The following is a 16,305-nucleotide window of genomic DNA, read 5'->3' as shown; positions in this document are numbered from 1 at the left end:
CCCCACAATAAACCCACTCTCACCCACCCACCTCCACATATACACACACTGGCTTTCACCCACACATACCAGCTCTCTCTCTCTCACACACACACACACACACAAACAAACACTCACACACATACACACACATATATACTGGTTGTCACCCACACCTACCCACCCACAGACACACGCTGGCTCTCACCCTCCCGGTTAGTCACCCAATCACAGACTCAACCCCCCCCCCCCCACACACACACACACACACATACACACACACAGAGGCAATACCCATCAAACACATAGACAGGCAGTCACACAAATACACATACCCATACACACACACACACACACATGCTCTCACCCACATACACACAGGCCTTTATTTATTCACCTATTCTTCCAGCCACAAACACACATACACACACACACACACACACACACAGTCTCTCACCCATCCATAGATTCTCTCCCCCATCCCCACACACATGCACATATAGCCTCTCAACCCCCCCCCCCCCCACACACACACACACACACACAGCCTCTCTCTCACATACACACCAACATCTACCTAGGCAGTTACTAATCCACCCAGGCAGTAACTCACCCAACCAGGCAGTTACCTACACAAGCTCACATCCCCCACACAGGTCTGCCAAGCCTCTCTTATTCTTGAGCTGACAGCAAGAAGTGGTCCGCTGGCAGCCATCAAGTCCTCTTTCTCATCGGGATAGGCTCTGCGGTGGCTTGCCAGGATGTGGGATTGGTGGCAGCAGGAGTCACATTTATCGAAATGCCATTCCCTGCTGCTGCAGGGCTGTTCTCATGGTAAGAGCTGCAAGACTGGTCTCCCAGCAGCAGGAGATGATGCTTGGTTAAACAAAACTCCTACTGCTGACATTGAATCTCTTGAAGGCCTTGACTGCATGCCACTGAGCTCCTGTCTTATCCATAACATATGCACCTAAAATCTGTTATTCAATGAAAGCTGGTAGGTCAGCATCCAAAAGGTTTCATCTGGCTAACTTTTGAAGATAAACTAATACTAAACAAATAAACCACTGCTCTGTTGCTAATCAACTGAATCAAAAAACATATATAGGAACAATTCAAATTTTCAAACTTCACAAGAAATATCCTTATCCTTTTAATTACAAATATATCATTCAAGGATAATTCAAAGAATACCTTATAAATATCTCACACAAATATGGCACACAAATATCACCACCTGCGTACCAGTAAAATCTCAGATTAACTGCTGGGTGAGCAAGACAGTCAAACCTTCGGCTTTGTCTGGCTATCTTCAAAAGTTAAATCAAAACGACATATATAGGAACAATACAAAACTTCGAATGTATTCAAATTTCACAAGATATATCTTTCCCTTTTTAATTACAAGTATATCGTGATATTTGTGTGATGCATTTGAGTGAGATAATTATTATAAGGTGTTGTTTGAATTATCCTTGAACGATATACTTGTAATTAAAAAGGGAAAGATATATCTTGTGAAATTTGAATACATTTGAAGTTTTGTATTGTTCCTATATATGTCTTTTTGATTTAATTTTTTAAGAAAAGGCACAGATAGTTAATGGAGGAGGTAGGAGGACCCACCAGGGTTAGACAGAGTTGTCCCGGTACTGATCTAAGAAGGCCAGAAGCAGGAAAGTAGGCAAACAAGTGCTGGCTGCCTTGCAGGCAGCTGCAGAGGTGGTTGAGGGTGATGTTGCATTGGATACTTTCATTGAAGCGATGAATATGAGCACATAACTGCTGTACGCTAGTGTCCAGCACCACTGATGAGTGGCACATAGTCATTTAAAGGACCCTTATCTCTGCCTCTTTGAGACAATGACAAACAGCTTGTCGAAAAAAGCCAGGGACAGTGAATTGCAAAACTAATTTTTTCTGTCTGCAGATTTTCTATTTTCTTTGAAAATAACATGATTAATTACAAGTCTCATGACATGTAATATCCCTTACTGAACTGAGAAAGTGGAAGGTAAGAAAGGCACTTTTCCTATTTCGGGGGGGGGGGGGAATGGATTTAGTGTGTCGGTACCTGGCTTCTGCAGAGATTGGCATATGTGAAGGCTAAGCCCAATATATAAGGGTATCACTGCTTGGGCAGCACTGCATGTCGTCCAGCGGGGTAGGCAATGCACAGTTGGAGCCTTATCGGTGAGGCAGACGAGGCATCATTTCCCACTGCCTCAAACTTTGCTGTCCTGTGTTGCTGTGTTCACTGATGTTGTGAGCTGCCATGTCAAGGAAAGCAGTACAGGAGTTCATATTATATGGTCTATGTAAGGGGAAACTTCTACGATAGCAGCTGAGATGCCAGTGCTGTATTTTAATAAGGCTGTGCATTTGCTTGAAATTAAGTGAGATAATTTAATGAAATTTGCCATTTCATTTCATTTTGTTTATAAAAAGAAAAAAAAAGAAGATAATTGTATTTATTCATGCCCCACACCACAACTCCTCCCCCCACCTTTCCTGGCCCTTCCTCCAATCCTCATCCCTAGCTGCCTCACTCATCCCCACCCGCAAGCCCCTTACTCTTTTGGAGAGACTTTCTTCACAGGGCAGGAGTGATCCCCACTCATTCCTGCCTCGTTGATGCTGCACTTGTAAATGGTACTGGCAGGCCAAGGCTGATGCCATTGTTAACGTTTGCCACGCAGCCTGGATTCGGGCCTGGCCAACACCATTTCCTATGACAAAAAGTTTCCAATGGTGCCAGCCTCAGGCCTTCAGCATCATTTACAAGAGGAACATTGATGGGGCAGGAGAACTTGTGATTGCTCCTACTCCGTGAAGAAAGTTTCAGCAATAAGGTAAAGATTCCCAAGGGGTGGGAGGCCTAGAAGTATTTTAGGGTTTGTTTGTTTTTTGTTTTTTTTTTGGGGGGGTGGGGGTTGAAGCGGACCACCATTTTTTGTTTTTACAATTTTGGTTTTTGTTCCCTCTTTTCATTTTAAAGAAACAAAAATAAATGCAATAACTATTGAAACAAAAGAAAACAAAAACGAAAAAAATGCTGCACATGCCCTAATATTTTAATGGTCAGAGCAACCAGCATTTAATGCAGGAGAAAACTGATGGCATAGATTGGAAAAATGTGTCTTCTAATGTTTCCACACATGCAGACTTTCCATACGAGTTGTTCATTCCTTTGCACATTTCTAAGCAGTTGTGTTTGACCCTGACAAGGGATTTGCTATATGTGTCACACGTATGCATTTCAGAGCATATATAAATGATGAAGAGTTGTGACTAAAGTGTGGGCAAACTCTTTTTGTGAGGGGCTTTTGCATTTCGATTCCACTGCCATCACTCCTTCAACGCATGCTCTATGTGTTTTCCTGCACCGTTATTTATGGGAAACCCAAGCCAATAAAATAACTTTCTGAGGATAAATTTCAAATAGCTCACATAAAATAAAATCAACAAAAGCATGGGTAAGTTCTCACCGGTTTTCAGAGTGGCCTTACACACATAAGTCCACTTTGAAAAAATATCCCACCAGATGTACTCACACACTCTTTCACCTGCTAAAATGTCTGCAGAATTTGTGCTTGAAAATTTACATGGGCTACATTTGGAAATTCAGAAACATACGTGTTTAAGGCCAAAATCATCCCCAGGAACTCCTCCGCTCAGTCCAGGTAAACTGATGAGCATACATGACATGCGCCTGTAAGTTACTCACTTAGAGATGAATTTTAAGAGCCCGGTGGGTACTTTAATTAGAGGATGCACGAATAAGTCAGGCTCATGCACCGAGCGGATTCTAAAGGCTGCCTGGATATGCGCTTTATCTCCCGCAGCGCGCGCATCTCCAAGCCTGCTATCGATGGGAAAATATTTTCTCTTAACACATAAGCTTTGGAATTTGTTGCCAACAGATGTGGTAAAAGCTATTAGTTTGGACAAGTTCCTAGAGGAAAGGTCCATTAACAATTAAGGTACAGTTGTAGAAATCAGCTGCTTATTCTTAGATTCCAAGCTGCTTAACCCATCTACCCCCTTGGGATCGTGCCAGGTACTTGTGACTTGGCTTGGCCACTGTTGGAAACAGGATACTGGGCTTGATGGACCTTTGGTTTGACCCAGTATGGCATGTTCTTATGTTCTCATGTTCTTAAGGTTCTCGAAGAGGGCCATGACGTGGGTGGGGCACGGGCATTTCAGAGCCCAAACCAGAGATGTGCGCGTTAAATACTTTCGCACCCTTGGGCACGCGCCGAGGTCCCCTGCCACATTAACTTTACTTCTGCCATGGAAGACGTGTAAGTTCAAAGTGAAAGAAAACGAGGCAGATCTGCAGGGTTTTAAGGGTTGAGGCTAACTGTGGGGAGTGAAGACTATTCAACTAGAGGAGGTTTGCAGGACCTAGCTCTTAAGTGGACGAACTGGAAAAATTTGGAATGGGGCCTGCGCACGCCCCCTGTTTAAAATCCCCCCAATTTACATGGTATAAGCGGGATTTGCGCACCTATGCGCGTGCCCACTTAAAATTTGGTGCGCATGTGCCTACAGCTGTTTAAAGCATGCACCCATATGTGTGCTTATGTTATAAAATGGCCGCGTCTCTCAGCACAGGCTGGCGAATACGCGCAAATGTGTGCCTGTGCGCCGGTTTGAAAGTTACCGTCATGTCGGGCAGAGAACTTGTAAAAGACCATTTCTGTGAATAAAACATTATTTTACCTGCAGAAGTCTCTTTGAAAATTACCCTCTATATATCCAAATTATATTGAGCCTCTTACATATTGCAGAGAGGCAAATAATAATTTCCATGCCTCAAAGAGCAAACTGCATGAGATCCCTTATTATACACTCATTATTGGCCTATGCATTGCTATGTGGGCTTCCAAGAAGCCTTTTTGCAAACTCAGAATAATATATACACGTTTTGCCTGATGCTTCTGAATAGTATTCACCGCAGGCCCCTTTTCAGCCTCTAAAGTGAGTGAATTGATCCCTCTGCCCCCACACAACATGCATTTATTATAATTTTCAAGAAATTGAAGGCCAGTTCCATATAACTATATGCTGGTGGTCTCAATACATTTTTATTTAATGCTGAATACCAGGATCTTGTCTGTGAAAGATCTCTTCTTTATCTTCCTCCTAGAAAGACTCAGAATTCAATGAACCTGAACTTCTTCAGGTTACAGTTGAAAACTCATGATTTATTATTGGTTTGTTAATATTTTAGTTTCAGTTCTCTAGACATTGTTTTCCCATACTCTGCCCTTCTCAGGGAGACATTTTATCATGCTTCTTATATGATACAAAAAAGCTTTTGATTTGAGAAATGAGAAATTCATCATCTAAATGTATTCATTTATTATTAAATGTACAGAGACCAATATTCAGCACCACTTAACTGGATAAGTTTGGACTTATCAGGCTAAGTGGCACTGTTTCAATATTCGGTTGCATTCTGGGGCCACCACTTATCCAGATAACTTTTTAACCGGTTAAAAAGTTATCCTGATAAATGTGTGGTGGAACAGGGCAGAGCTATTCATCCATCTAATTTAATACGTGATTTACTAAGGGTTTTTTTGCATAGGCACAAAATGGGAGAAAAACCTTAGGGGCGGATTTTAAAAGGGTTACATGCATATATTACGCGCGAAACCCCGAAAACCTGCTCCTGAGCGCGCCAAGCCTATTTTGCATAGGCCTGGCAATGCTCACAAGCCCCGGGACGCATGTAAGTCCTAGGGCTTGAAAAAATGGGTGGGGAATGGGCGTGGCCAGAGCTCTCTCTACTGGTGCTGGGCCTGGGGATTGTGCGCCGGCACTTGGCCGGTGCGCGCAACCTACGCCTGCCTCTGGGCAGGCGTAAATAAACAAAATAAAGGTGGGAGGGATTTAGGTAGGGATGGGGGGCAGGTTAGATAGGGGAAGGGAGGGGAAGGTTGGGGGGGGGCGGAAGTAAGTTCCCTCCGAGGCCGCTCCGATTTCGGAACGGCCTCGGAAGGAACGGGGAAAGCCATCAGGGCTCCCCTAGGGCTCGGTGCGAGCAAGGTGCACAAGTGTGTACCCCCTTGCGCGCTGACCCCGGATTTTATAACATGCGCACGGCTGCGCGTGCATGTTATAAAATCAGGCGTAGATTTGTGCACACCGGGTTACGCACACAAATCTACGCCCGCACATAGGCACAAATATCTGGCCCTTAATGAATCTGGCCCATAGCTGGATAAGTGCCAATATTCAGTCTTATTCTGTTAAGTTAACCAAGTAACAGGGTCATTTTTCATATCACATTAGGGCCTTATCGCAGGCGTTAGGGCCCTAACGCCCGTGATAACCTCATAACACCCGTGATAAATAACGCATTGAAAGATAAGTATGCAAATTTTAACATTTTTCCCAAATGGGAGGAGTTTGGGCTGAGTAAATTAAAATGAAGGGTGCTTAGTTATCGCAGGTTTTCACACTGGAAATAACTACACTTTTTTTCCTGGCGTTATGCTGTGAATTATGCCTGAAACAGGATTTGTGCTAAGAATTGAAAATCCTTTTTTGGGCAGAGAGAGACTTTATGGAGGCACACATATTAGTCAACGTTTTATACCACTGTAAGAGTAGTAACTAGTAACTCGGGGTGAGCTTTTGGTGGTGGTGTAGGTTTTGGGGGGGCAGTCTTACATGCACGGTCAGAGGTACAAACACAGCACAAATACACATCAGGTGAAGATTTGATGTGATTTGGATTGATGAAAGGTACACAAAGATGAGATTTGAACATTGTACACTTGACCTAGCTTGGGTTGTAGTATCTCAAAAATTACCCTAACCATGCCCCTTTTTTTTTTGCAGGTGCTATATTTATTGCAAAATGATAAATCTAAGTCCAAGTTAGACCTGCTATTCAGCTGGTCTAAAAGTAGCTGGATAGTTTATCCAGTTAGCTATTAGATTGCCGAGTATATTCAGCGGAGCAGCCATGCCGCTGAATATTTCAGCCAAGTTAGCTAGATAAGTTTATCTGGCTAATTTACGCCTGGATTCATCATGCTTCGCAGAATGATGAATCCTGCGAAAACGGGGGGCGGGCCTGCGAAAGCTCGCAGCCTCTGCACCACGGCGGTGCGCCGGCTGCCGGCTTTTGCACCGAATAGCGCCACTGTGAAAGGTGGCGCTATTCGGTGCGCTACTGCCGACGATAATGTTAGTAACATTATCGCCGGCAGCGAAGCCACCGCCGGCTTCGCCCCCTCCCCGCCCCGACTCCTAACGCACGCGATAAAGCTTTAGAAAATAACCCCCTTAGTCAGCTGAATTGCATCTAAATATGAACCCCATTGGGTAATTGTTTTTCAAGTATTCAGAACTAAATTATATATTTTCTTTTGTCTTCCATTACAGGAGATTTTGCTATTCTGTTAAATACTGGACTATCAGCAAAGATAGCCTGTTTAATTAATTTTATAAGTGCACTAACAGCCTTTGTGGGACTTTTTATTGGCCTTTCCATATCGGCAGACCCAAGTGTTCAAATCTGGATATTTACTGTCACAGCTGGAATGTTCTTGTATGTATCATTGGTTGAAATGGTAAGCAATAAAATATTTCATAAGCATTAACTTTTTACCCTTCTTGTATAGAAATTATTATTAGCCTTACAGAAATGGAAATTAATTTGGCAATCTGAATTTCCCTCACCAAGATATTTTTATTAAAAGGGTAATCCATAGAACAGTAACTGAAAATTAATTATAATGAGAGGCTCGTATTTTCATAAAAATGCCATTGATTTTAAAATCATGATTAATCTCTCATTTTTAAAAAGTGTTGTGCTTGTAATACATATGCCTTGTTCGTATTTTCAAAGGGGCTATTTTATACAAGTAAAATAAGCAAATATTTTACAGAGATAGTATTCTTGCTATAGTAAGATGGCTTCATTTTATTGATATATATTTATATCCATATACAGACATACAAATACTTAAATACCTGAAAGGTATTCATAGTACCCAAGAGGCAAACCTTTTTCAATGGAAGGAAAGTTGTATAATTAGGGGTCATGATGTGAAACTCTGAGAGGGAAGAGTCAGGAACAACATCGGGAAATTATTTTTCACCAAAAGATTGGTAGATTCCTGAAATGCCCTTTTGGAGCTGGTTGTGAAGACAAAAACATATGAGATAAAATGATATGATCCAGAGTGGCTAGAGGATAGAAATGAAGTTGATCGGAATGACTTTCACAGATTAGCATTTACAACCCAAAACAGCAGTGGTTCAATTGCATTAGGGCTGCAATAGAAGCATGGAGGTAACCTTCACAGAGTGGCAATTACAACCCCAAATAGCAGTACTATGACTTCATCAGGGCTAAAAAAAAAAAAAAAAGCCATGGGGAAGCCAACAGTGTGATGACCATGATGAACTTGCCCTTGCTTAGGACAGATATAAGAGGAGGGTGGATGACTCAAGGGGAAAGTTGGTATTGGGCTGCATTTGGAAATTTTATATGCACATCTACCAAAAAATGATCTGTCTCAACTGAGTAAACTGGATGGGCCATTTTGGTCTTAATTGGTCTTCATTTACTATGCTATCATATAAATATGTAATTTTACTTTTATCTGTTTTTATTGTGCAACTACCAAAATGTCTAAATAGAAAAAATAGCACTGTGCCATCCTGCAGAGCTTTGATAATACCTAAAAACTAAAAAAAAAAAAGTTAGGTGTGCTGTTGCACATGAAGGCTCCAGCACCTTACTATTTTGAAGAAAAATCTAGTAAAAAAATGTTTTCAAAAAGCTTAAAAGATGTCATCCCTAAAATACTAACAAACAATTCTCTCCCATTACCACTAATATGGGTTTCATTTCATGAAAAATATTTTAATCCTGCTAAAATGTGTTTATTTTTTCTTTAATAAGAATTAATACTCATAAGTGAAGTCCACACTAGGTAATGTCTGTCACATCTGCCAACAACATTAAGCATATTATATGTGTTAACCAGCAGCAACATGGTTTATTATGCAATAGGGACATGCTGTTTATTTTGGTTTTCTGTAGTCAGCCAATATGGAAGTTTAGGCAAAAGGAGAATCATACAAATATACAAACACCTGCATTGTATAATCTTGTTTTAACAAAATAAAGATTAGCTAGCCACATACCGCTTGCCTCAGATATATGAAGCTAGTGCAAATATTTAGTCTACATTGGCTAATTTCCTAGATTGTGAGAGACTGATTTCCCACTTGATACACTGCAGAACACGAGCCCTTTTTGGAAGATATCCAGGTGAGAAGGAATGGGTGTTGCACACACTGATGTTTTCCTGTCTCTGCTGGTCATGCTATATTACATCTAACAAAAATCTTTCTGTTAGAATAGGCAATAATCAAATTTGGCTGCTCTTTCCCAGATCAGTTAGTTGGATGGGAGAGGCTGAATGGCAGAATTATAGTGAGCAGCATCCTCACAAAAAAAAGGAAATTTAGTATATAGCATTTACAAGGCTGAGCCAGCAGCACAAGAGTTGTGCAACATGACAAGATTTCCTGGCACCACAGGTTTTATGCATACGTGACAGGTAATGCCCAATTATGTATGTTAATAACTTCATAATTTTTGCTTGAGCTTGGTTTCATAATATATTATTAGAGAATATGCTTTATGTAAACCAGGATTGATTCCTTTTTTAACCAAATAAAGGGCCTCATTTTCCAAAGCTATCGCAGGCTTGCGCTGTTGGCGCAAGCCTGCGATAGCTAGCGAAAGTAGCGCAGGCCTGCGCTACTGAAATCGGGGCGGAGTCGGCCCCGGAAGAGGAGGAGTCGGGGGCGTCACCGGGGTTGACTCCGCGAGGACAGCGCGCCGAGTGGAAAGGTAAGGCCCTTTTCGCTCTCTATTTCGCGCCCAATAACTACACCTTCTATACCGCGGCGGTGCGATCGCTGCCGGACAGCCCCCCCCCCCCCGCTTCGGCCCCCACCCCCCGTTAGCGCGATTTTCTAAAGTATCGCAGGCCTGCGATACTTTAGAAAATGAGGCCCTTGGTGTTAAATCTGGTCAGTACAGTGATCATGGGTCAATGCACGGGGATAACATGTATGGCGTGGCAGTTACTACCCCCCTCCCCCCCACCAAAACAAAAAAAACAAATTCCTGGGCAGACTGGATGGACTATTTTGTTCTTTATCTGCCATCATTTACTAAGTTACTGCAAATGTTAAAATAAAAACAGACAGATCTCTCTCTCTCTCTGCAGTCTGCACTGAACTGCACAAATGTACTCAGTGAACACAAAGAGCACCCCACTCTCTTACTTCTGCCTGTTTAGTGATACGGCACAGCAGTAACTCTGTAACATTGAACAGACAGAAAACTGCAGTGTGACACTATGTGATAAGAGGAAACATCACAGTCTAGCTTACTGTAAGATTCTTCTTCTTTTCCTTTCTAAATCTTTTCTTTTTCTACTTTTTCTTTACCTCTGTGAAAGCTTCGGAAACAAAACATCTCTTTCTGAAATCCAGAAGAGAAATGAAGAAAAAAAATGGTGATTGCTCAAAGTTGTTGTAAGGCTCGACAGGGATGTAGACCCTTAGTACTGAGGTGTGGTTGATGCTGCCTAGTGGGCAAGCCCACTAGGCCCACACCATCAGCTGGCAGAGAAGCCCAGAGGTGGACCAGCTGGAGCTTCGCCTATACAGCCACCTTCCCTGTAGGTTGAGCCCTTGTGTTCTGGTGGCCGGCAGGTCTTAGGTGGGTCCCCAGGGTAGACCTGAGCCAGGTCCAAGTCACAGATTAGGTAGGGTTGCCAACTGGTACCAGATTTTCAGGACAAGTTGATCCAGTCCTGGTTTTACACCATTGCATGCTGGGATTTATTCTGATTTCCCTTTTGCATGCCCTAAGAAAAGTAAAGCAGTACCTTCATGCAGGGGAGTAAAACCAGGATTGGATCTATCTGTCCTGAAAATCTGGAGCCAGTTGGCATCCCTAAGTGTTGGTCTGGGCAGTTGGCAGATAGTGGACATGGAAGACAAGCCAGAGGTCGAAGCAGGCAGCAGGCAGCTAAGGAGCAATTGGTTCAGGAAGCAACGAGAGAGGGGGCAATTTTAGATCTAATTCTCAGTGGAGCACAGGACTTGGTGAGAGAGGTAATGGTGGTAGAGATGCTTGGAAATAGTGATCGTAATATGATCAAATATGAATTAATGACTGGAAGGGGGACAGTAAGTAAATCCATGGCTCTAGCACTAAACTTTCAAAAGGGAAACTTTGATAGAATGAGAAAAATAGTTTAAAAATAAATTGAAAACTGCATCTACAAAGGTAAAAAGTGTGCAAGAGGCGTGGACATTGTTAAGCACAGTCCTAGAAGCACAGTCCATATATATTCCTCACATTAAGAAAGGTGGAAGGGGGGGCACTGTTGCGACACTAACCAGGATGGCTGCTTGATATCGGTGCTCCTCTCCCCTACACTAGATTTAATCCATTAAAAAGTTTCAGCCCAGTGATTGCTGAGAAAAGACGGCAAAAACAAGTTGCTTACCAGCTACCGATGGCAGCCAGATGAAAAAATGCCGATCTTAAACAGTTCTTCTTTAGCAAAATGGCAGTGACCTCTGCTAGTGAAGAAGAAGAAACAAGCCTGCCCGCCAGAGTCGAGGGAGGAGATAAAACTGCAGAGGGAATGGTGCTTGATCCGGCAGTAACAAGAGACCTCTCTGATTTTCCTTCAAGAAGCGATTTCTGCAGCTGGTTCACTGACCTGCGAGCAGACTTAAAACAGCACAAAACAGAGCTACTTGCATCCATCGCTGAGACCTGCGAGGATCTTTCGGCCCTGGGCTCCAGGGTTGATGTGCTGGACTTGAGAGCAGAGAGTCTTAGCTCAGCCCTCACTAACATGGTGGGGCTTCAGAAATCGCTATAGGAGGAGTGTGCTTCCCTGGCAGACAAATTGGAGGAGCTAGAAAACAAGTCCCACCGCTGCAACTTGAGGATAATAAGGGTGCCCAATGTAGCTGAATGCTCAAATGTGCACGAGGTAGCCCAGAAAATATGTGCTCACATCCTCAGTTCTCAAGATGAGGGAGCCCAGGCTGATGAGATCACTACGTCCCACATAAAGATTGAGAGAGCTCATAGAGCACTGGGACCTCGTGTAGAGAACAAACCAAGAGATCTTATTTTCTGTTTACATAGTCTCACACAGAAGACTCAAATCATTTCTGCAGCGAGGAAGCAGAAGGAATGGAAGTGGGAGGGCCATTCTATAGCCATATTTAATGATCTGGCCCCTTCAACTTTTCGAAGAAGAATCGAGCTCCGTGAAATGACCGCCTCCTTGAGATCGGCTGGAATACGCTATCAATGGAACTTACCTTTCAGCTAGCAGTTTATGCTTAAAGAACTACATACCGCATCAAAACTCCTGCGGAGGCTAAGGAAGCTTTCCAGAAGGCAGACTTTACGGTCACATTCTCGCTGTCTAAAACAACGGATACTTCGCTGAAAGTGGACATACAACCTTGCTGGCACAGCATTGGCAAGGGAGTCAGATGGCTATGAAGGCACTCAGAGGACTCTCGCTCTGCTTTGTCATACCAAGGTTGAGGACTCGCAGTGTATTGAATCTTGCCTCTATACACACTGTTTTACTTAGGCATGTTCTGTTAATACCAGAGCTATAATTGTTCTGTCCCCAGCAGTATGTACACATTTGCATATATTTACCATGTGACTGTGAACTGTGTTCAGTGCTGCAGTACTGCCTTACAACTGTGAAAATTGTATTGCAGGTAATGTAGTCTTTTAAATTCTGCAGCTAACCTTGCTAATGTACATACTGTGTCTTGTTGGCCTTTGTCTGAAAGGCCCGCCCCCTTTCCCTGCACTTAGGCTTGATCATTGACTCCCTGACTTAGGTCCTCCAGATATGTTTCCCAGTTCAAAGATTACTTGGTTGAACCCCATGTCAAATGGATCTTAGGCCAGACCATTGGCCACACCTTTGTCCTCTGCCCCTTGAGGAGACTGGTTTCCTGCTTCCTCTGACCATGAGGCAGTTCCTCCATGCTTGCCTGCATGTAACAGGGCACTTTGCTGTCCCCTGAAGCAAATTGGCTTTTCACCTTTCCTCTTTCCATTAAATCAGCCTCATTCTCCTGATAAGTATCCTCATTTAATCTCCTCATCTCCTCATGTCTGCAATAAAGCCACACATCTCTCCAAGAATCCTTGTCCTGGGGCATTACTTCAGAAGTGCAATAATTGTAAGTAACCGATTACTTGTACAATAAATAATTTCAGAAATACAGAATCTTTCTGCGAGTCTGATTGGGAGGAAGATTTAGCTATCTGGATATTAAAACGTGAATGTTTTATGTAGGCTAGAACAATAATATTTGCATGTTTATTAAACCTCATTCTCAATACGGTTTTATAAGTTTAATTTCATGAAAGGTGCTGACGTTGTTATTAACAATGCGGAGGAGGGGGGAAGTGGCAGGGAGTTTATTTCTGGTTTGTTGTCTCTGTCCCCAAAAGGTAGGGGTATTCGCCGGGTAGGTTGGGCGAATAGTGTTGAGGGTTGGGGGTTATTTTGGGGGAAAGTCACATATATTATTCGATATTTTTAATGGATATGTATGGGTTTTTCTATGCTTCATGCTTTCCAAGTTTTTTTAAATTGTTTAATTTCTGGATATCTACATTTTTATGGAGTCCAAATTAGTTTTGTTAAATGTAAAGGGCCTTAATACATACAGGACATGGTATTTAGTAGCCCAAGAGTTAAAAGCATATAAAGCCTTTATCACACTAATTCAGGAAACGCATCAGAAAAAGACATGAGCATCTTTTGACTCTACCTGATTACCCTCACAAATATTTAGCTGCTAGTACTAAAGAAAGCAGAAATCCCGGAGTAGCTATTTTGATTTCATCTCAGTTTGTTCATGAGATGATATCTCACTTATCAGACCCAAAAGGCCGTTATTGTCTAATAAAGTTATGGATGGGGAAGGAAATATTCATGATAGTCAGTGTTTACACCTCAAATACTGACCAGGGATCTTTCTTTCAGTATTTGAATAGAGTTATGCTAGATAACGCTGAGGGTTCTCTATTGATCGCAGAGATTTCAATCTCACCAGGAACCCAAAGCTGGATAACTCGTGTCCTCTCACTGCTCAGGCATCTTTCAAAGGCAATAGGCAACAACTCACAATACTTTTGTCCAGCTGGGGTAGGAGACGTAGACTTGGAAGACGTGGACTAGGTCGAGGAAGGCGAGTCCCTCAGGCACCCTACACAGCACGTGGACTAGGTCGAGGAAGGCGAGTCCCTCAGGCACCCTACACAGCACGTGGGGCTGGTCATGGACCACACTGTCCCCTTCATGCCCTACACAGCTGGATGGCTGGTTGTGGACCACGAGGAGATCGGGATAGGCTCAGGAAATCTGATAGCGCAGGTTAGTGGAAACCCCTCAGATCCTCAGGAGCCAGAACTAGGAAACAGATAAAACCTTGGAACTAGGAAACTCGGAGTAAAAGCAGGGAATCTCCGGAGGCACGGGTCCCACCGGACCTGGAGCAGTAGGACCAGGACAACATCAAAAGGGGACATCACTGGACAAGGACTCACAGACATCTTGGAACTAGGAACTAGGAACATCTTGGAACTAGGAACATCTTGGAATGAACTGCAGGACTTGGAATGGACTGCAGGACTTGTAACAGACATCTGGAACAGGACTCACGGACATCCGGGCTTGGAACGGACATCGGAATCTGGGCTCATGGACGTCCGAACTTGGAGCGGACCTCGGGAGCTGGACTCACAGACATCTGAACTTGGAGCAGACATCAGGATCCGAACTCAGGAACAGACGTCAGGATCCAAACTCAGGAACAGACATCAGGTAGAAGAGATATCTACAGGAGCATCTGGATAGGCATCTGAGATGAGGAGAACTCCACGAGCATCTGAGCAGATGCGAAGACAAAGGTGGAATGAAGCAAGGCCCTGTTATAGGGCTGAGAGGGCAACTCCCTGGGAGGAGCTACCAGGAGGACCACACCTCTCTGTCCCTTTAAGAAGGGACAGAGAGCCGCGGGCCTGCCCCCCTATAAGAGGAGCAGGAACAGGAAGTCCAGAAACCTGGACAGCAGCATCCCTGCCGCTGTGCAGGGAGGAGACAGAGTGGAGGATCCTGGGCCTCCGGGCAGGCCCCAATGACGTTGGTGTCGTCCTGCCGCATCGGGAAGGAGAAGGCTGGGCCGCAGGTAAGACCCCCAACAACGGAGGTGGCCTCCAGGCGAGGCGAAGACCCGGCACGGCTCCTTTTGTTCCGGCAAGATGGCAGCCGGCTGCGGGAGCACCCGGCTGCGGCTGCGGCATCCGGGCCATGAGAGCAGCGTCGGGGGCAGTACCGGCTGTGAAGGTAAGGCCTTGTCCGCGTGAAGTGCGGGCAGGGGTGCAACAGTGCCCCCCCCCCTCAAAGGTTCCCCTCCACAACTCCTTCTCACTGGCTGGAGAGCTGAAATGACAAGAAGAGATAACTTGCCATTAACATCTCACCCAGCCCAGCCACACACTTATCTCCCAGCATTGCTGCGTGCTGGCCTTTTAAAATTTGGTTGTTTATTTTCAGAAGTGAGACAAACAAATGTTCAGAAAAGTTGGCCAAATTAAACAATTCTCAGCCACCTGTGCACTTAGGGGTAGATTTTATAAAAGTGCGCCTGCGCGAACTTTTGTTCGTGCACCAGGCGCAAACAAAAGTACGCTGGATTTTAAAGGATACGCGCGTAGCCGCACGTATCCTTTAAAATCCGGGGTCGGCGCACGCAAGGCTGCCTAAAATCGTCAGCCTGCGCACGCCGAGCCGTGCAGCCTGCCTCCGTTCCCTCCACTCCCCTGCTCCTTCTCCTCCCTTCCCCTACCTAACCCCCCCCCCCCCCAGCCCTATCTAAACCCCCTACCTTTGTTTTAAAGGTGCGCGATTCCCCGGCCCGGGAGCTGTTTCGGAGGCCTCGGCCACGCCCTCGAAACGCCCCCGGGCCGGAACCATACCCGCGGCCCCACTCCCGAATGAGGCGCCGCCGCAACACACCCCCGACACGCCCCCCCCCCCCAGGAAAGCCCCGGGACTTACGCGCATCCCGGGGCTTACGCGTGCCACCGAGCCTATTCAACATAGGCTCGGCGCGCGCAGGGGGAACCTGGGGCAGGTTTTCGGGGGGTACGCGCATATCTTACACATGTACCCCTTTGAAAATCTGCCCCTTACTGTTTTT

The 16,305-nt window shown here is 44.5% G+C and overlaps 1 protein-coding gene across 1 annotated transcript in view; it reads left to right on the top strand.

The window, feature by feature from the left end:
- Positions 1–16,305, top strand: part of SLC39A12 (solute carrier family 39 member 12) — a 114,555-nt gene that overhangs the window by 87,163 nt on the left and 11,087 nt on the right. Inside the window, exon 11 of the mRNA XM_029588748.1 lies at positions 7,387–7,574. Within this exon, the coding sequence (XP_029444608.1) occupies positions 7,387–7,574 (188 nt within the window). The remainder of the gene's footprint in view (positions 1–7,386; positions 7,575–16,305) is intronic.

Source organism: Rhinatrema bivittatum, chromosome 2 (genome assembly GCF_901001135.1).
Source record: "Rhinatrema bivittatum chromosome 2, aRhiBiv1.1, whole genome shotgun sequence".
In the NCBI taxonomy this organism is placed as follows: Eukaryota; Metazoa; Chordata; class Amphibia; order Gymnophiona; family Rhinatrematidae; genus Rhinatrema; species Rhinatrema bivittatum.
This window is presented reverse-complemented; position numbering and strand designations above follow the sequence as displayed.